Source organism: Quercus robur, chromosome 10 (assembly GCF_932294415.1).
Source record: "Quercus robur chromosome 10, dhQueRobu3.1, whole genome shotgun sequence".
NCBI classification, from domain to species: domain Eukaryota; kingdom Viridiplantae; phylum Streptophyta; class Magnoliopsida; order Fagales; family Fagaceae; genus Quercus; species Quercus robur.
This window is the reverse complement of record NC_065543.1, coordinates 12,827,734-12,850,138: the sequence shown is the minus strand read 5'-3', so window position 1 is coordinate 12,850,138 and position 22,405 is coordinate 12,827,734. Positions and strand designations below refer to the sequence as shown.

At 33.1% G+C, this 22,405-nt stretch overlaps 1 protein-coding gene across 1 annotated transcript; it reads left to right on the top strand.

Moving 5' to 3' along the window:
* Positions 1 to 17,125: 17,125 nt before the first annotated feature.
* Positions 17,126 to 19,756, top strand: LOC126702192 (uncharacterized). The gene has a single exon (XM_050400848.1). The coding sequence runs from the start codon at positions 17,675 to 17,677 to the stop codon at positions 19,565 to 19,567; it is 1,893 nt and encodes a 630-aa protein (XP_050256805.1). The 5' UTR covers positions 17,126 to 17,674; the 3' UTR covers positions 19,568 to 19,756.
* Positions 19,757 to 22,405: the final 2,649 nt, after the last annotated feature.

The following is a 22,405-nucleotide window of genomic DNA, read 5'->3' as shown; positions in this document are numbered from 1 at the left end:
CACATTTAAAAATTATTTTACAACAGTGTTTTCAGTTTTCAGCAATAAGCGGTATCCAAACAAACCCTAAGCGTGTGTTTGGATCCCGTTTATTTTTCTGAAACTGAAAAATTATTACTGAAAGTACTATAGATAAAGGTAAAAGTTAGTTGAAAGAATACAGTGAGGCTTATGAATAGTGCCAAATAGTGCAGTGGGACCCATGAATAGTAACAAAAATAAGCTGAATAGTGAAATAATTTTCATTTTTTATCCTAACTCAAACGCACACTAAATCTTAGGTATTCTCGAAACTAAAAGAATGATGTTCCTTTCTCTCACATTCATAGTGGGGTTCACTCATTAAATTTATAATGGAATCCACTATGAATGTGAAAGAAGAGAGCATAGTTTCTCCATATTCCAGAAGTACCTAAGAATTTTCCATTTTTTATCAATATTTTAAATAAATTATTAAATGACCATATAATTGTCATTATTATTACTTTCTTATAATTGTTATAAATCCAAGAAACTTGCAAAAAAAAAAAAAAAAAAACAAACAAACAAAAAAAAAACTTGACTGCCAAGAAAAAAATAAAGAAAAAGTTACTGAAATAAAAGAACAAACAAAATATATTAATGGATGGATGAAAAAGAAAACATTTCAATAGATAGATGAATTTTAAGATGATCAAAATGATGATGATATTGACTTGAACTATAGAGATGAAACTAATTTCGCAAGATGATTAATACAATGAGAAAACAAAATATTATTTTAGTTAATATATTATGTATTATTACATTTGAGTTTGATTAATTTGAACTATAAATATATTTTAATATAATTTATTTAGTTAGTTTTGTTAAATGTTATTACATAAATGATGATATTGAATATATTCCAAATTGTTTAGCAAAAAAAAAAAAAAAGAATATATTCCAAATTTATAATAAATACTAGCCTTTGCTCAAAGGCTCTTTTATTTTTTGGATAAAAGTTAATAATTTGCATCAATTATAATTTGAGATTACTACATTTTTCAATCACAAAAATACCTAGGGGTATGATGAAAAATTATTTCACCTACAAATGCATAGTACTCATCACACCCCTAAGTATTTTGTGATTGAAAAATGTAATAATTTCAAATTATAATTGATGCAAATTATTAACTTTTATCCAAAATAAGAGAGAAAAACACAAATGATCATCCTAAAATCAAATTACAATAGCAGTACTATCTAAACAAAACTTGCAAAAGCCACTGCCACTTTATTTCTTTCTTTGTCAACAAAGCTACAAAGCTTAAAGTATAATTAAAAAAAAAAATTCAAAATGGCTCCAAATGTTTTTAGGACACAAAATAGAACTTCCATAGCAACAATTCATCAAAATTTATCAGTCTTTCACATACTTCAAATAAACAATAAAAAAGAATAAAAATTCTAACTTGCATTAAGTCATAGGAAATTACAATTCAGAGTTTAAATTGCAAAGAAAACCAACCACAACTACAACTAATTAAAACTTAAACCAAACCCTAGAAACCCATACGTTTGATACTACAACACCTTCTTCTTGAGGGCATAAAATGTCCATGGTTGTGATAGTCTTACCCCTATATTCTGTGTAGTTTAGGATGTCCCAAATCAAATTCTCCAAAATGATCTTGAGGACACCACCTAAGATCTAATTTGTGCCAGTGCCACTCTAAATATATGAATGACATACTTCATGGTCCCCTAAATGTTATTGCGTAGTGTTAGAATTAGTACCCTTAAATCCTATTGTATGATGCTATGTATGACATTATGTATGACTTAATGTTGTGATTAATAAAGTTTTTTTATTATTATCTAAAATAATGGTAACATGAATATTTGGACATTATCATATAGTCCATGAGATGCATAGTATGCGATTTATATGATTTAGTCACAGAAGATATAAGTTACAAGTTCTTAGTTCTTAGTTCTTAATCGATGATGAAATTAGACATTTTATCTACGAAAACTATAACATATTAACTAAAATGATTTGTCTTGATCATGGAAGTAGAGACTTCTAGTTGGTATGTTGATATGTTTTAAGAGTTAAGACATATTGAACTGGACCGCTGTGAGACTTATTATTCTTCTAACGATTGTCAATTGAATAATAAATCTCACGACTTCTATTTACATGAACTCTTAATCGTGAGAGAATAATGAACCTGATCATGAAGTGTAGGTTGTTTTGATATTAGGAGTGAGATATAAAGTTACGATTAAAACCTCAGTATGTTGGGCAGCCACATTTAGTATTGATGGAACATATATTCTCAAGATGGAATTTATAATCTCTTGACGGAGATATAAAATATTCCCTTGAGATAAGTTTAATGGGTATGGTTATTCAGAGTGTTAAACCTAACCACTTTAGTAAGGAGTTACTAAAGTATATATTTATGAAATTGAATTTCATAAATATATGATAAATAACTTAAAAGGATTAAACCGGGTACTCAAGGATTAAGATGTAGTAATTTTTAAAGTGATAATTTACATTTATGACTTTGTATTATTACGAATATTTTATGAAGGGTTGCATGTACAATAAAGTCTTAGGATATAATTTATTAGTAAGGCCTAGAATGCAATTATATTTATATAGTAGTATTAAATATAATTAATGGTAACTTTGGACTTGTCAAAAGTTGACAAAAAAGCCCAAGGCCCATTGGAGCTAGCGTTTTATTTGTTCCCTTTTAGTCCCACTCCAAGCCATATACTAAAACCCAATTGGAATAACCCAAGAGGTTAGCCCAATTAAATAATCGATTATAAGGAGAGAGACATACAGAAAAAAAAAAAAAATTGAAATAGTTTGTATGTAAGTGTTGGACACTCTCTAATTCTCCTTTGAACACAAACATATAAACTAATTGAGAAACCATACTTCTTGGGCATCAAGCAGAATTGAAGTAAAGATTAAAAGTATTCCCAAGTACTTCTAATCTTTTTTTTGAAATTCATCACATCAAGGTACACTCTCTTGTTCTTATATTCTGAAATTTACATAGTACATGTTATCAATTACGAATGAAGTAGATCCGTTAATTTTTCGCTGCATATTTTTTGTATGCGATAGAAACATATATTTTTCCTACAATTGGTATCAGAGCGGTCTTCAATTTCGAATCTGTATAACATGTTTTGTGAGTTTTGGAATTAGAGATAATAGTTTCATGTTGTTAGAAGATTATACATTTAATTTTCTGCATGATTGTTGAAATTATTATTTGATAAAAACTGATATTGATGTTATGATATTGTTTAAGTTTAATATTAAGTATGTTAAAAATTGAACTTTAAGGCTATAGCATCAATGGAATTTAGTTTTGATATCAATCTCTGTCTATTATGTTCATATGATGGTTGTTTGTTCATAAAAAACCGTTGAAAATTGCTTCAGAAAAATTCTGGAAAATTCAAGTTTCAAAAGATTCGATCGATCGAAAATTGTTTTCGATCGATCGAGTGAAACAGTGACCAATCTATTTTATTCGATTGATATTCGATTGTTAGTCGATCAATCAAATTTTCTTTTTCGATCGATCGAGTAGTGATCGAATACCAATCGAGCAAGGCAAATTGTCAGGTATGAATTTTCTAATTTTTTCGACCAATCGAGACTTACATTCGATCGATCAAAAACTGTGAAATTTAGAATTTTTTCTAAGTGTTTTGACATATAAAGTACAACGCTATGTGTAATGAGATTACGCATGATTTCTAATTAAAAACCTTTAATTTAAAACATCTAATGGGAGAGAGATACAAGGGTTGGATCTCACGACCTCCATTATCGGTTCATAGTAGTGTAGGTAAGCACCTCATTTCAGCGTATATGCCTTGCGATCCCAAAGGAGAGTGTTTACTTCATAGTACTACAAGATTGAACTTACCCGTTTAAAGTAGTGTGGACAAGCACCTCGTCTTGGCGTATATACCTTGCAATCCCAAATGAGGTGTTTTGTTTCATGGTACTACAAGTTTAAACACTATAAGAGAGATGAAATGTCGCTACACATGATTCTAGATAATAGTATACACTAGACTAAGTGTAATGTTAACCTCCCAAAGGAGCTATGTCGTTATTACTTAGAGGCTAAAGGTAATACGACATATTATTAATATTAGATAAGAGTTATCATGATAGCACTAATAATTATAATAGTTCTCAATCAATCATGGTGTTTATAATAAACTTGCTACTAAGGAATTATAGATATGGATTGGGTTGTCGTTGCATATTTTATATTATGATTTTATTAAAATTCCATATTATATGCTTATATACTAAATTGATAATGTCAATTTTACTTATTATATTCATGTTTGTTATTTTCAGATTTCATCATGGCATCATTTAGCCCACTTGTTACTATTCTTAATCAAAACAAACTAATTGGATCCAATTATGTTGATTGGAAAAGAAATTTGGACATTATTCTTACTACTGAAGAGCACAAGTATGTGCTTACTCAACCATGTCCTACCTTTCAAATCATTAGATGCTCCTCTTGAGGAAAAACAGTGATATGATCGTTGGCTGAAATCTAATGAGATGGCTAAGTGCTATATCCTATCATCTATCTCAAATGTTCTACAGCATCAAATGCAGGATGTAGAACTAACTTCGGACATAATGCTAAGTCTGAAGGAGATGTTTGGTGAGGAAGGCTGTTCTGCAAGACAAGACACTATGTGGCAAATTTATAATACCAAAATGACTGATGGCACTTCAGTGAGGGAGCATTGTCTTAAGATGATCTCTAATCTGAATACACTAGAAGTTTTAGGTGCTAATATTGATGGAGAATCCCAAGTGGATATGATACTCCAGTCACTACTAGAATCATTCAAGGAATTCAGACTTAATTATAATATGAACAAAAATATTTATTCATTGTATGAATTAATGAATGAATTGGTAGCGGCGGAAGGCATTCTTGGTACCTCCAGTGTTGATGCCAATATGGTTGAAACTTCTACTTCTCAACCTAAGTCGAAAGGCAAGAGTAAAAAGAAGAAAAAGAAGGACTTCATCAAGCAAGATGGTAAACAAATTGCCTTAGGAGTTGCCAACAAAGGAAAGAAAACCAAAGGAAAGTGTTTCCATTGTGGTGAGAAAGGACATTGGAAGTGAAATTGTCCAAAATTCAGAGCTGCCAATAATAAGGGTATGAAAAATTCATTCCTTCTTGAAATATGTTTAGTACAAAATCCCACGGATTCCTGGTGTATGGATTCAAGTTGTATTAATCATATTTGCAATTTTTTGCAGGGGTTCCATGAGACTAGAAAGCTGAATGAAGGGAAATTGTTTCTTACTTTGGCTGATAGAAGCAAAATTCTAGTTGTAGTTGTTGGAGTGTTTAATTTATGCTTTGATTCTAGAGTTTTAATATTGAAAGAGTGTTTGTATATACCTAATGTTTGTAGGAATTTAATTTCTGCAACTTATTTAGGTAAGCATGGATATTGTGTTATCCTAAAAGACAATGTTGTAATAAAGAAGGGTAAAATATTTATCTGTTCTGGCAATATTGTTGATGGTCTTTATATTTTAACCCTTGATAAGCATGAATTATACAATTCTGAAGTAGATAATGACTCTCATGTAAAATCATTAAAGAAAAAGTTTCATTTTACTAAAGATGCATATCTTTGGCACTTGCATTTGGGTCATATTAATCCAAACAAAATTCAAAGATTGAACAAAGATGGACTCTTAAAGCCATTGGACTTTGATGATTTTCTAGTTTGTGAATCATGTTTGGAAGGTAAAATTACCAAACGGCTTTTTAATACAAAAGGTAGAAGAGCCCAAGAGTTGCTTGAATTAGTTCAGACAGATGTATGTGATCCTATGTCAACCCAAGCAAAAGGAGGTTATGAGTACTTCATCACATTTACTGATGATTACTTAAGATATGGTTATGTGTACCTAATGAGATGAAAATCCAAAGCCTTTGAAAGGTTTAGGGTTGAAGTTGAGAATCAATTGAGTAAACACATAAAGGCTGTTCAATCTGATCGTGGTGACAAATACCTTCTTGGAGATTTCAAGGATTACTTAATTCAAAATGAGATTGTATCCCAATTGACTGCACTTGGAACTCCCCAACAAAATGGTGTAATAGAGAAAAGGTATAGGACTCTTTTAGATATGGTTAGGTCCATGATGAGTTATTCAACTTTACCAATTTCTTTTTGGGCATATGCACTAAAAATTGCAATGCATATTTTAAATTTAGTTCCATCAAAATCTGTTCCCAACACACCTAAGGAATTGTGGAGTGGGCGCAAGCCTAGTATGAAATATCTTCACATTTGAGGATATCTAGCACATGTGTTGAAAGGGAAGTTGATAAGTTGGAAGTTAAAACCGAAGTATGCATGTTTTTAGGGTATTCAAATGAAACTAAGGGTTATTTATTCTATAATCATAAAGATAACAAAGTGTTTGTTAGAACCCATGCCAAATTTTTGGAAGATGATTATGTGAATAATTTTAATCCTAGAAGTAAAGTTGTCTTGGCTGAATTAGATGAACCCTGTAATTGAACAACCAATGGATGAAACTAGGGATGATGTGATTGTATTAGATACACTACAAGATACTTCTCATGAGATGTATAGTACACAGGTGCCTCATCGTAGTGGGAGGATTGTTAGGCCACCTATAAGATTTATAGGTCTGGGAGAAACTTATGAAGCTATCTCAGAAAAGGCTTAAACTGATCCTTACACTTATGAAGAGGCAATGAATGATATAAAAACACATCATTGGGCCAAAGTTATGAAATCTGAATTAGATTCTATGTATTCCAATCAAGTTTGGGATCTTGTGAATGCGCCTAACGGCATTAAAACTGTTGGTTGCAAATGGGTTTATACGAGGAAGAGAGGGATAGATGGAAATGTTAAAACCTTTAAAGTAAGGCTAGTGGCGAAAGGGTATACACATGTCAAGGGCAATTTTTTGTGCGTAGCCACGTGTTTTCTACTAGAAGTGTGACTTTGCTAAGCCTGAATTTGTTTTAGAGAGTTCAACCCGAAACTCGACATTGGGCCGTATAAACCAATCACTTTAGGTATATTTTTAAGCCTACAAAATAGATAAAACCTAAAGTTTTAGAATCATGATAATGGTTGAAATAAATAATATACTTAATATGATAGTTTTGATTAAATGACAAGTTGATACGTTATTATTATGTATATTAAGTGATGTCCAACATTAGAAAATAATTAATTAGGTATCAAATATCCAATAATAGGATGAGTCCAATAGTTCATATCCAGTTGCGGTTCATGGTTCATGTTCAACATAATAAGGTATGTCCAGCAATGGTTCATGTCCAAATAATATATGTTCAATGGTAGTTCATCTCCAAAAAATATGTGTCCAAGGGTGGTTCATGTCCAAATAATATATGTGCAACGGTGGTAAATCGATTTATTAATATGTATGTTCATTAATGAAGTATTAGTGAGATCATGTTTATTAAATAGTGAGATGATATTAAAGTAACTTGCATCTAGCGGTGCAATAGTGATAAGTTAATGTATACTTAATAATGTAATCTTGAATATAGATAGGTTTTTGAATTATTTTGTATATTTCTGACTCCAGCTGTACAGCATCACTTTGTTCTTTATATGATTTGTGGCTCCAGCCGTATAATGTTAGTGAGTTTCATAGTTTGTGGCTCTAGCCGTATAGCGCTAATGAGCTGATAATATTTCAGCAACAGAATAATAACATTAGTCGAGTGGTATAATGATAATGAATAAAATATACTTAATAATATAAATTTGAAGAAAAAAATATAATGACTTATTTTCATAGTTTGTAGCTCCAACTGTATAACATCAGTGGACTTAACATTTCAGCAGTATGAAAAAATGAGTCCAACGGTACAATATAATATTATGAGTAATTTCATGGTGACTTCATGATTGAAGGGGGAAAATGGGTGCAATTGGAGGGAGAGAGAATATGTCCAACTGTGTGCATAGGTTGGTTAAGTTCATCTTCTTTATCATACAGTTAAATGATTTTCCCCATATAATACTTTTTTGGTTTTTAGTCAAATATAAGTGATATTGCCTCCCATAAGAAGAGCTTTTAGTATTAGAAATTTATGTCTTTCATGAGAATGACTTTAATATGAAATTATTGTGCCTTTTAAGAGGACTTTTTTCTTTAATGTTCATATGCCTTCCATGAGAAAGGACTTTTGTAATGTGTTCTTGGAAGAGTGTTTGGTATCTTTTAAGATGTATGGAGATGGTAAAAAAATATATATGTTTTATGAGATATGGTATTTGTAAGATAGATTAGAAATATATATTAGAAGTATATATGAATAGTTTGTGAGGAATGTGTTTGTAAAATACATGGGAGTATGAAATAGATAATATGAAGGTTAAATATAGTAAATACATGAGCTTATAGTTGCTGTTGGAGTTGTTTTTTGTGTTATGACATTGGTTATGTTGCTTTCTAAGAAGAAGAGAGGTATTGTAAGAAAACTAGAGAAAGAGGTGAAGATGTATTTATGAGCAGCAAAATGATGCTATTTCAGAATAATGGAGTGTAGGAAAGATGGGTAATGGATAATGGTGTATTGTAATATGTGTGTTGTGTTGTTATCTATAAAGAGAGATTTTGTAAAAGAGATAGAGAAAGAAGTAGAAATGTATTTATAAGCAGCAAAATGATGCTATTTTAGAATAATGGAGTGTAGGAAAGATGGGTAATGGATAATGGTGTGTTGTAATATGTGTGTTGTGTTGTTATCTATGAAGATAGATTTTGTAAGAGAGATGGAGAAGTATGAAAATGTGTATGTGGCAGCAAAATGAATGAAGTTTCAGAATAAGGGAGTGAGAGAGGGAGAGATGGTGTCCTCCTTTAGTGTGTGGCTTGATCCTCTTTATATAGAGCCAAGTATGTAACTAGATTAGAATTAGTTAAAGGGAAATTCAGCAAATAAGGAAAAGTTTTTGACAAAGTAAGTGGTTTCATTAGTGAGTTTTTGGTTTTTAGCCAAAAAAAGAAAATTTGAGACTTTAATGCTATTGGAGCTGCTGTTACAGTTGTCAGTCACAGCTGTTATAGCTGGATGATGTAATCTTAATGACATCTTTTGTTAGAGGAAAATATTTGGCATTAAATACATGGTTTGGCTAAAAATGGTAAAATAATCTTTATGGAATCCTTCTATTTCTAGTACTACAGCTCGAGGCTAAAGATCTTAACTTAAAATGGTAGGATTTCTTTTATGGGATCCTTACTTCTTTGGGTATGACAGCAAGCTGCTGGGATTGGGCATTAATGGGCAAGTGATGTCATTTTAGGACATATGTTAACTTGTTGGAGCTATTGCAGCTTCTGCTAAAATTGTTGCAGCTTCTGCTGGAGCTGTTGTTGGTATTTTTGGCTAAGTTTTCTTTTTTGAAAAATTATATGTTTAGTTCATATATAAGTTTGGTAAGTAATAGACTAGTTGGTTGATATTTGATGAAGTTTTAGATATGTAATTGTGGGGCCCAATAATTTATGGGTCAGGTCCATTTGCTCACGGGAAGTCCAAAGGCCCAAGCCAAAGGAAGCTACGGCCCAAGCTCAATAACATAAAGCCCAAACGGCCCGGGGATGTTGCCGAGGATAGTTTAGTCCTCGGCAGACCTAAAATTCCACCGAAAAAAGAAAATTTGAGACTTTAATGCTATTGGAGCTGCTGTTACAGTTGTCAGTCACAGCTGTTATAGCTGGATGATGTAATCTTAATGACATCTTTTGTTAGAGGAAAATATTTGGCATTAAATACATGGTTTGGCTAAAAATGGTAAAATAATCTTTATGGAATCCTTCTATTTCTAGTACTACAACTCGAGGCTAAAGATCTTAACTTAAAATGGTAGGATTTCTTTTATGGGATCCTTACTTCTTTGGGTATGACAGCAAGCTGCTGGGATTGGGCATTAATGGGCAAGTGATGTCATTTTAGGACATATGTTAACTTGTTGGAGCTATTGCAGCTTCTGCTAAAATTGTTGCAGCTTCTGCTGGAGCTGTTGTTGGTATTTTTGGCTAAGTTTTCTTTTTTGAAAAATTATATGTTTAGTACATATATAAGTTTGGTAAGTAATAGACTAGTTGGTTGATATTTGATGAAGTTTTAGATATGTAATTGTGGGGCCCAATAATTTATGGGTCAGGTCCATTTGCTCACGGGAAGTCCAAAGGCCCAAGCCAAAGGAAGCTACGGCCCAAGCTCAATAACATAAAGCCCAAACAGCCCGGGGATGTTGCCGAGGATAGTTTAGTCCTCGGCAGACCTAAAATTCCACCGAAGTAGAGGGGCAAAAACGGTATAGGATCAGACTGGAAAGGAGATCTAAAATATCTCGGGACAGCTGCCCTCATTACCCTTCCCAGATAAGACTCTACATCCAGCAGAGCCGGATTCTTCGGCTTTATCAACCATCCCCAACAATTCTGGGATTAGACTGACGGGACAAATATCAGTCTCGTAAAAGTTGACCCTACACGTGGACGAAGGATAGCAAACATAGGCTAGTATAAAAGAGAAAGTAAGTAATCTGGATAGGGGGGGAGAATGGAAAAAAGAAACAAAAGATTCCCATCCCACCTCAAGGAAAAAGACTCCATGGGTGAAAATCATTTAAAGACGTATGCATACCACAAAAAATCACCGCCAGATAACCGGAGGAAGATCTTAATGATCCTCGGACTAAGTCCGAGGAGTCCAACCCCTCAGGATGTAATGATATAGGGCCTAAATGTTCAAATCCAACTCTTATCTTTCACATGAAATTCTCTAAAAACAGGACCGGACCATCACCCCGTGATCAAAGGCAAGCCTTTCAAGCCCACTCTCTACAAATCATATTGTGGGGGATCTTTCATGTATGAGCCCAACATCATTAAAGGGGCCATTAAGAAAATCGTGTCCCTATGGTCTTTTTGTATTTTAACCAAATCTTGGAGACAGTGGCGGCTCTAGGAATTTTTCCCAGGGTGTTCCTTAAGAAGCATAATTTTTTCCAGTGACGACTCCAGGAATTTTTCTCAAATGTATTGTTGTTTAGTTGTTTCTTTATTTTTTTTTTGTCTTTTATAAACTATAATTTGTTATATTGTTGTTTCATTAATTATAAAATTATTAATTGTTGTTTAACCTAACATAATTTAATTTGTTTGTTTGTTATTTATAATGTATTGATTAATTAAATTATTAATTATTATTTATTAGTTGCTTTCCCCAATTAATTATTGGTTAATTAATATCCCAAACAAACAAAATTAATTAGTTCAACTAATTACTATGGTTGTTTGATACTTGGAATATCACACTATTACTTAACCCAAAAAAAAAAAAAAAAGTCAATAAATTGTGCAGCACAAAAATATATAGGCCCTATAGCTTAAGTCCAAGTCTAAAAAAGAGTGATTTATTACAAGCCTCATGCCTGATGCCCCCAATCACAAGAGCTAGCTGCCAATCAGAAAATTTCACAATCACAAATCACAATACACATTATGCTAAAAAACAATTAATCTCTCACCAACACCAACACCAACACACACCAACACCAACGGATAAGATATAGCCAAATTCAAAAAGTAAAAAAAAAGGCAAAAAATAAAAAAATAAAAATAATAATAAAGCTAAAGATTCGGCCAGCCAATGAGCCAATCACAAACTCACAGTTTAAAAGAGAGAGAGTTAGACTCTTAAAGAATAAAGAGAGAGAGACTGAGACTATCATTCTTTAATTTTATTTCATATTTTTATAGTTTTCACTTTTCATTTTAGTGAGAGATTGGGAGAGAGTCAGAGAGAAATACCTTGAGGGAGGGAGCATTGAGCATCGGAGCAGTTGAGGTGCCGAGCGATCTATGATGAAAGGCGAGTGACGAGCAAGCTGCAAGCGAGCTGAGACGTTGCACTATCAGTCTGTCTTTAGGTTTGCTTTAGGCTTTAGTGATTTCTGATTTAGTGGTGATTTGCTCTGTATTGGGGTTTGGTTTTTTTTTTTTTTTTTTTTTTGAGAATTTGTGGGTTTGCTACCTTTGTAATGGGCTTGTTGTGGGCTTGGCTCTGTTAAATTTTTTTTTTTCTTTTCAGATTTTAGTTCAATTTTTTTTTGGGTTTTTTTTTTATTTTTTATTTTTTTTAAATAATTTGAAGGTGTTCCTAATTTTGTGATTGAGGGTGTTCCTAATACAAATCAAATAAACAAAAATTTTAATTATTATATATAAATTTTTTTTCAGGCCAGGGTGTTCTTGGGAACACCTTGAGATGCATGTGGCGCCACCATTGCTTGGAGAGTAAGGAGAGTATTCAATGCTAGATATGAGATATTAATAAATATTTAGTCATGTACATGGAATTGATTTAAATGAAAATAATAATATAATTTATATGAAATACTATAATTAAACTTATATTATATGATGAATATTAATTTTTATGTAAAGAGTATGAGGAGTTTTATCATTTTAAGTATTATGTAATATGAGAGACTTACTAAATGTTACCTATTGCATACTGACTCATCAAAGTTCAGGGAATTGGGGAAGACATGCCAAGCAACATGCTTTTCTTTATCAACTTTGAACCACTGGAGTTTTATTAAACATACTTCTTGGCCCTCCAAACCACGACTCCCAAAATTCCCCCAGTGAGACTCATGAGCTTGGATCATGAGCCAAAAAATGAGATGATGTGCAATGAGCTTGAAGCATGGGTTTTGACACCTTTTTGTGTAAATATGGTTTCTTTTGGGCTTTAGAAGAGATTTTCCCAAAATCCATAATAGTGTTGACGTAGTGTGGGTCGCCAATGAAATGAAGCCGTGTGGTGTAAAAAATTTGTCCTCAACAACATAAAAAAAAGGTATTGATTATGAAGAAACCTTTTCACCAGTAGCAATGCTTAAATCTATTAGAATTCTCTTATCCATTGCTGCTCATTATGATTATGAGATTTGGCAAATGGATGTCAAGACTGCTTTTCTAAATGGCTAAATGGCAATCTTGAAGAAGAAATCTATATGTTGCAACCGGAAGATTTCATAGCAAAGAACCAAAAGCATATGGTATGCAAGTTAAAAAGGTCCATTTATGGACTTAAGCAAGCATCTAAGTCATGGAACATCAAATTTGATTAAGCAATCAAGTCATTTGGTTTTGAACAAAGTCTTGATGAACCATGTGTGTACAAAAGACATCGAGATAAAATAGTAATGTTCCTAGTGCTTTATGTTGATGATATTCTACTCATTGGAAATGATGTAGGGGTAATGTTATCAGTAAATATTTGGTTGTCAAGCTAATTTGATATGAAGGACTTGGGTGAGGCTGACTTTATTCTAGGGATCAAGTTTTGGCGAGATCGCAAGAATAAGATGTTAGGCTTGTTACAAGCTGGATATATAGATAAGGTTTTAGAACGGTTTAGCATGCAAAACTCAAAGATAGGATTACTTCCTTTCAGACATAGAGTTCCTCTGTCTGATGACCAAAGGCCTAAGACTCTTGAGGAAGAAAATATGATGAGATGAGTTCTTTATGTTGCTACAATGAGAAGTCTCATGTATGTCATGCTTTGTACTAAATCAGATATCTATTATTTAGTTGGCATGGTCAGCCGATATCAATAAAATCCAGGACCATAACATTGGCAAGCTGTGAAGCATATTCTCAAGTATTTACGGAGAACGAGAGAATATATGCTTGTGTACCGGTGTGAGGATTTGATTCCCATTGGTTACATAGATTCAGATTTTCAATCAGATCTTGATTTCAGAAAGTCCACTTCAAGTTGTGTATTCAACTTGGGAGGTGGAGCCATAAGTTGGAGGAGTGTTAGGCAATCTTGTATTGCTGACTCCACCGTGGAAGTTGAATATGTTACTGCTTGTGAAGCAGCAAAGGAAGCTGTTTGGCTCAAGAAATTCCTTTTTGATTTTAGTGTTGTGAGAATGGAGTAAGTTCCTATCACATTGTTTTGCTACAATAGTGGAGCGGTTGCACAATCCAAAGATTCAAGGAATCACAAGAAAGGAAAGCACATTGAAAGAAAGTACCACATCATTTGAGACATTGTTGCTCGTGGAGATGTAGTAGTAGCAAAGATAGACAGTGCAAATAATCTAGCAGATCCCTTTACCAAAGTTTTGCCACAAAGGACTTTTGAGTCACATTTGGAGAGAATGAGAGTTAGATTAATGCACAATAGTCTTTAGGGCAAGTGAGAGATTGTTAGGATTAGTACCATTAAATCCTATTATATGATGTTATGTATGACATTATGCAGGACTTAATGTTGTGATTAATAAAGTTGTTTTATTATTATCTAAAATAATGGTAATATGAATATTTGGACATTATCATATAGTCCATAAAATGCATAGTATATGATTTATGTGATTTAGTCACAGAAGATATAAATCATAAGTTCTTTGTAAACTCATAATTTTAGTTCATAGTCGGTGATAAAATTGGGCATTTCATCTGCGAAGACTATAACATATTAACTAAAATGATTTGTCTTGATCATGGAAGTGGAGACTTCTAGTTGGTATGTTGATATGTTTTAAGAGTTAAGACATATTGAATTGGACCGCTGTGAGATTTATTATTCTCCTAACGACTGTTAATTGAATAATAAATCTCACGACTTCTATTTACATGAACTCTTAATCCTGAGAGAATAATAAACTTGATCATGAAGTGTAGGTTACTTTGATATATCAGAAGTGAGATCTAAAGTTATGATCAAAACCTCAGCATGTTGGGTAGCCACATTTAGTGTTGATAGAACATATATTCTCAAGATGGAATTCATAATCTCTTAATGGAGATATAAAATATTCCATTGAGATAAATTTACTGGGTTTAGTTATTCAGAGTGTTAGGCCTAACCACTTTAGTAAGAAGTTACTAAAGTATATATTTATGAAATTGGATTTCATAAATATATGATGAATAACTTAAAAGGATTAAACTGGGTACTCAAAGATTAAGATGCAGTAATCTTCAAAGTGACAATCTATATTTATGACTTTGTATTACTACAAATATTTTATGAAGGGGTTACATGTACAATAAAGTCTTGAGATATAATTTATTAATAAGGATTAGAGTGCAATTATATTTATATAGTGATATTAAATATAATTAATGGTAATTTTGAACTTGTTAAAAGTTGACAGAAAAGCCCAAGGCTCATTGGAGCTAATGTCTTATTTGTTCCCTTTTGGTCCCACTCCAAGTCACATATTAAAGCCAATTGGAATGGCTGAAGAGGCTAGCCATATTAGATAATCAGTTATAATGAGAGAAACATAGAGAATTAAAAAAAAAAAAATTGAAATGGTTTGTATGCGAGTGTTGGACACTCTCTAATTCTCCCTTGAACACAAACATATAAACTGATTGAGAGACTACACTTCTTGGGCATCAAGTGGAATTGGAGTGAAGATTAAAAGTGTTCCCAAGTATTTCTGATATTTGTTTTGAAATTCACCATACCAAGGTACACTCTCTTGTTCTTATATTTTGAAATTTACATAGTACATGTTATTAATTGCGAATGAAGTAAATCTGTTAATTTTCCACTGCGTATGTTTTGTATGTGATACAAACACATATTTTTCCTACACGAAGGACATTACAATATCGTTTGCTTCCTCTTGTCAAAAATCCATTGTCTTGCTCTAGACGGCCATTCATTCTCGATTAATTACAATGTAAATCTAACACGCGGAGAGAAACCCTAAAAAATAAAAAAAAATAAAAAATAAAGAAGCACAAAAAAGGAGAGATTGTAAATTTGGAATAACACTTATGTGAATATCATGGAAAAAATTTATAACACAAAAAAAAATTAAAATTGAAAAAAAAAAAAAACCTTCAACAAAAGAGAGACCATGCCAACCATGTGAGAGTGACGATGAAGTTAGAGAAAACCGAAGTTTGGTCTTTTATGCTTCGCTGCTACATTGGCCAAATTTTGTGATTAGTTGGGACCAAAAAAAAAAAAAAAAAAATCTAGATAAGTATCGGAAGTTATTTTTGAAGATAAACAATAGAGGATAAGTATCAAAAGTTAATAACATTTTTTCGTAGATAGAAGTTAAGAGCAATTAAAAATTTTAAATTTGTGAGTAAAGCAGCTATTTTTATTTTTAAAGAAAAAAGCAGTTAAAAATTTTAAATTTGTCAGTAAAGCAGTTTTATATGAGTTAAGACGTGGGATAGTGAAATTCGTGTAACATGTATTTGCATTTGAGTTTAAATTAAATTTATCCTAAATATAAGAAGTTCAAATTACTTTTATATCCTCAATTATTTATTTATTTGAATTAAATATTAGGGGTGTTAAAGAGAATTAAAAGATCAAGTAACTAACTTTCCGAATCCAATACATTATATATATATTTCTAATTTTTCATAAATTTTATATAGTGTTTGTATATCTTTTGATACATAATAGAAAAAAAAAAATTAAAAAAATGGATTCATGAATGGATTCATTTTTTGACAACTATGAATAATACTACAAACATAATAAATTTCACATTGACAAAAAATAAAAACATAATAAATTTCACAATTTATTAATGACTTTTGATTCAAACAAAATGTGAGATGAGACTAAAGTGGGCATCCTGAGGATTGGACTGAGGTGAATCTTGATGTAACCAATCTCAACGAGACCCAATTATAGATACAAATGATTCAATCTTGTATAAAGTCAGTTAACAACTTGATTCGATGCATCAAATTAGGGCAAAACAACTTATATTCAGCACTTCAATGTACTAGACGAAACATGATGCAAACACACGACCATTTGGACACGAGTAAATTGTATCGGTCTTAATACAAAAGAGTCATCAAATTAAAACTCTTATTTTTTTTTAATAAATTAAAACACTAATTATTATTATTTTTTATAAAAAAAAACAAACACTTTATTGATTCTAAAGAGAAAAGAAAAAAAAAAACACTAATAATTTTTTTATTGAATTGAGAGGACCCGTAACATTGCTGACCTGGTATCAAATTCTGTAATTTCTCAAAACTCACGCATGTTCGGAACCAAAGTACTAGGCACTTCTCAAGTTCTACGAGTGCACTTTGGACATCGACAGAGAGATCGTTGTAGACAAAGACACAACTCAACGCAAACAACCAGGTACCAAAACCCAATACCCAAATCATATCTAAATCTTATTTTTGTTTTTTAAGATTGTGCCTCCATCTCAATCTCCAAATTTTATTGATGATTCTTTCTTCTGGGTTCAACTAATCACTATGAAAGTTTAGGGTTTATATTGGGTTTTTCATTATTCCCCGTTTGGTTGCTGAGAAAAAAAAGGTAGGAATCGAAAAAATTAAAGTTGGGTTTTGTTCTTTATCTTTTTTTGAAGTCGTTTTGTTTTGTTCTTTATCTGGGTCTTATAAAAGCAGTAATGTGAATGTCCACTCAATTTTGCCCAACAAACAGTTTTGGAGAATAGGGTGTTAAAGACAGGAATTTTTGTTCCGGGGTTTTCTTGAGTAACCAAACAGGGTGTTAATGTTTGTGAAATGGCACTTGGGTTTTTCTCGAACATACAAAATCTATGGCCTTTTTCTTTGCTGAAATATGATGACTTGAGATTGTCTGATGAACTGGTTCGTAAACTTTCGGTACCCGAACATACAAAACGTTTCATTTTTGCGGTTCGTGAGCCCGAAACTCAGTCTGTGATTTATATATTGGCTGCTCAGAATTTATCCGAGCGATCAGCTATAGATGCTGAGTGTTTAATTAGGGAAGTTAGACCTGATGCTGTTGTGGCCCAGGTGAGCAATTCATCCCTTACAGAAATTCAATCTGAAGAGAGTGAATTGAGAGATGGTGCAGTTCCCACTTCTTCGTTTGGAGTGCTTAAACGATGTTTTGTTGATAAGATTAATAAGGAGAGGTATGAATGTGTTGCTGGCAACTCTGTTTTGCGAGAGATTTTTGGGACTAGTTTTCATGGACATTTTTTCGCAGCCAAGAGGGCAGCTGAGGAGGTTGGATCCTCATTCTCGGTGCTTGAATCACCCTCTGTGAAGTCTTCTGTTGGGGATAACCCCCCGGAGGAAATTGACACGGGGTACAAGTTTCAAGGTTTAGTTAGTAGTTTGGTTCCTCAGAAAGCGGGTTCTGTTGTTCTTTTGAGTTCAAAGAGATTTTCTCTAACGAATGATTTTCAGAAGCAGATGGTGAATTTGTTATCACCGTATTTGGATCTATCAATTCCGAGGTTTAGTCACTCAACTTCTGCATCGGAGGTGGGTTCAAAGGAAATTCAACCTATACGCAGTTATGAGGCACCGCCATTTGCTCAGTCCATTTATCCATTACTCGAGGATCTACATAATATATTTTCTGATCTACCATCAATTGGGAATGCTCTGGCTCATGCACAGAAAATGCTTCTTGATGTTAACAGAGGTGAAATTGTGGACATTAGCATCCTATCTGAGGTCTACACCTTTCGAATTGCAGTTGAGGGGCTGAGAGTTGCTCTAAACAATGCTGGTCGGTTACCCATTAACAAAATAAGAAATTCCATGCCAGCTAAGATTGATTTTTCAGAGCTTCCATTTGAGGACAAGTCACATGCACTCTTTGCACAGGCCCTTCGGAGTCAGACTAAGAAGTTCCAGACCATAGTGGCAGTAGTTGATGCTGGTGGCTTAGCCAATCTAAGGAAACACTGGAACACTCCTGTTCCTCTGGAGGTCAAGGATTTTGTCGAACAGCTTGGTACAAATTGTGAAGGGGATGGGGAACTTTCAAATCATAATGAGGGAAAACGATTATTAACAGGTAAACCTGTGGTGGCAGTTGGAGCCGGGGCAACAGCAGTTTTAGGAGCTTCATATGTCTCCAAAGTTGTTCCTGCATCGACTGTTGTGAAAGTTCTAACATTCAAAGTTCCTGCTTCACTTAAAATCTTACTGTCCCAAACTCAGAAGGCGACATCCCTAGCCTTTGGCAAGACTTTTGGGACATCAAAAGTTGTAGCTCCAAGTATTGCAAGTTATGGAGCCAAAACAACATCTATTTTTAAGGCAACTGCTTCTGCTGAAAAGATCCGGCTAGTAACCCACAGTGTTATAGCCTCTGCTGAGAAGACCAGCTTTTCAGCTATGAGAACAGCATTCTATGAAATAATGAGGAAACGGCAGGTACGGCCAATTGGTTTGCTACCATGGGCAACATTTGCGTGTAGTATTGCAACTTGCAGCAGCTTGCTTGTGTATGGAGATGGAATTGAATGTGCTGCTGAATCACTTCCTTCAGCTCCATCAATTGCCAGTTTGGGAAGAGGGATCCAAAGCTTACAACAGGCGTCTCAGTCCGCTATTCAAGCAGATGGCACCAGAATACAGAAATCTATAGAAGCCCTAATATACAGATGGAAGAAAGTAAAGGTGCAATAAAGTAAGAATGTGATTCTATTTGTACACTTGTTCATCTTCTTCATAAAGTGATGCCTGAATAGAGTTCAGGGAAATATACTGTACATGTAAAGTCTACTATAAGGTTGTTTTTATTGGGTTTTTATTTCTGTTTTGTATCAGGAATTCATTTTTTCTCCATAGAATTATAGAAACTGCTTTTCTGGGATACTTATGGAAGAAATCTTTGCTTCTTTTTTTCCCCTTCCTACATTGAGTGTAGAATTTTCATAATTCATTCTAATAGAGTTACAACTTATAAATCGTGGGGGAAGAAATTGAATTTTTTTGTTGCTGACGGTGTTACTAATTTTGTTTGTTTAGTATATTCCTTTCTTTCCCCCAATGTTACATTATGAGATGATATACCTGGTCTTGGATTACAATTGTGTACAAAACTTTTCCTTTCTTTCCCCCATGAATATATAATTTTTTACATATCTTCTCTAACATTGTTTGTGAATTCTATCTCTCGTCTCATTACATTCGCAATTTTTACCTATATATATATATATATATATAACATTGTTTGTGAATTCTCAACTTCCTTTAAAGACGGATAATACTGCAAATTAAGCAGAATGGTTTTAACATGTATTGAATTTCCTTATGAAATCCAGCACCCCCCCCCCCCCCCCCCCCAAAAAAAAAAAGAAAAGAAAGAAAGATATACATTGTTAACATTTTCAGTATCCTTACTTCAAAGTTACTTTCCCTGAAATTGTAAATTGCTAGAAATGCTACCTCTTATTTAATTTGCACATTTAAAAAAAAAAAAAAAATTTGAGTACTTATTGAGTTGAAGAATTGAGATCATCAAGGAAGAAATATAAACTTAGAATGTGAAAAGATGAATCTCAGCTGGTTAATATGGAAATCAATTTAGGGATAATGTCAAACTAATGAGATATATAGGTAAATTGGCCTTCGAAGGTAGTCTTATGAATTGTTGAACAGGATAATTATTAAATCCCACACTCAAATATATATATATATATATATATATATATCCTTTCAACTTAGGCCTGTTTGGTATCTCTATATCTATCCTTTCAACTTGCACTTCATTTGGTACCTCTATTAGAAATGCGTTTAACGGATTTCTATAAAGCAAAATGCTAGTGAGTTTTAGCTCAACTAGCACCTCCACCCCCAAAAAGTTTTAAGTGGAGGGTGAGGTGTTGGGTTCAAGACCCATATAATGCACGTGTAAATCACCAATAAAAAAAATAAAACATCTATAAAGCAAAATTCCATGGTTTTTAAATCTGGACCAGATGGTATAGTTTGTTTAAACCGTTAATCTGATCAGAAAAGTATGAATCCTTTTGTTGTTGGACCAATGGTTTGGAATGTATGCTGTTTCTAAGACCTCTTTGGCTCACCACACATGACAGGTATTCTATTTCTCTCTAAATTTCTCCATGGTTTAATTGATTTCTTCTCTCTCTCTCTCTCTCTCTAAATTCTAATTTGATGAAATGTTTGTCTCATGGTCTGGCTAAGAATATCTTCTCCCCCCACCCCCCCCCCCCCCCCCTTCCTTTTTTTTTGGGATCAAAAGAGCTTGACATATATTTGGGTGTCATTGGTTTTTTTTTTTTTTTTTTTTTTTTTTTTTTTTTTTTTTGAGATAGTACTGCATAATTAACTTCATAGAAACAGGCGTATGAGGTTTGGGTTTTGGAGGTGAGATTTTATTTCATTATTTTTCTGTGTGATTCACTCGCCTATTTGCGTGTTTGGGCAAGACTGCGTAATCATTGTTTCATGCTTCTCCAAAATTACTTTCAATTAATTTTTCTAATGTGGATTACAGCTTGCCCCTTGATTTGTAAAAACCACGAATACTTAGACGAAACAATTTTAGTTAACCAGATGTGTAGGGGACGTATTAGTCAACAAAGAGCTTTTTAGAATTTTAATAGGCCAAGCAGGTTACCATGGAATAATGAACAAAAAGCTATGTCTCAATAATGTTTTGTTGGGTAGCATTTGGTCTTCGCTTTTCATCCTATTGTGGATTGCATTATGGAGGAAAACAAGAGCATGAGTTTTATTATTTATTTGCTCTGGTGAATTTGTAATTGCAAGATATTGGATAAGAATTATATAGGAATTCATTTAGCATCTTTGTGTAGGATGATAAGAATTACAAATGGGATTTATATGGAAAATGAAGTCCAAAAGGTGGACATTGAAAATACTAGAGGTAATAAGTAAGAACAGGGCTACCCCGTCTGGGTGCAGCCTAGTGGTTGGAGGCTTGGGATGAGCTATAGACTCAAACATCCTGGGTTTGATCCGCACTAGTAGTTCCCTTAAATTACTTGATACGCAGTTCTAGCGGGTGGGGTTGTGTTTTTATGGTTTACTCCCTAGGGGTGAGTCCAAAGGGCCCTATCTTGGTGAGGTTCCATGTCATAAAATATAAAAATAAAATACTAAGAACATGGCTATCTTGACGGCAAATGCAGAATCATTTCTGGGTTCTTCATTGTTGATGAGGTAAGGCTCCTTGGCAAAGTTTGGTGTGCAGTGCCCTTTTGTTTGTTCTGGTTGGTGTGGAGGGAGTATAATTGAAGAGCATTTGAGGGGGTTGAGCGACCTTTAATGGACCTGAACATGTTCTAGCCGTATACTGTATATGAATGGACGATTGTTTTATCCACTCATTCATCTTCTTCTTTGCTTACTTTCATTGATAGTTTTAATTTTTCTTGATTTTTACTTGCTCAGTATATCACTTGTGTACTGAGTTTTCCTCTTTTTAATAAAGTTTATTATTTGTCAACCCAAAAAAAAAAAAAAAAAAAAACT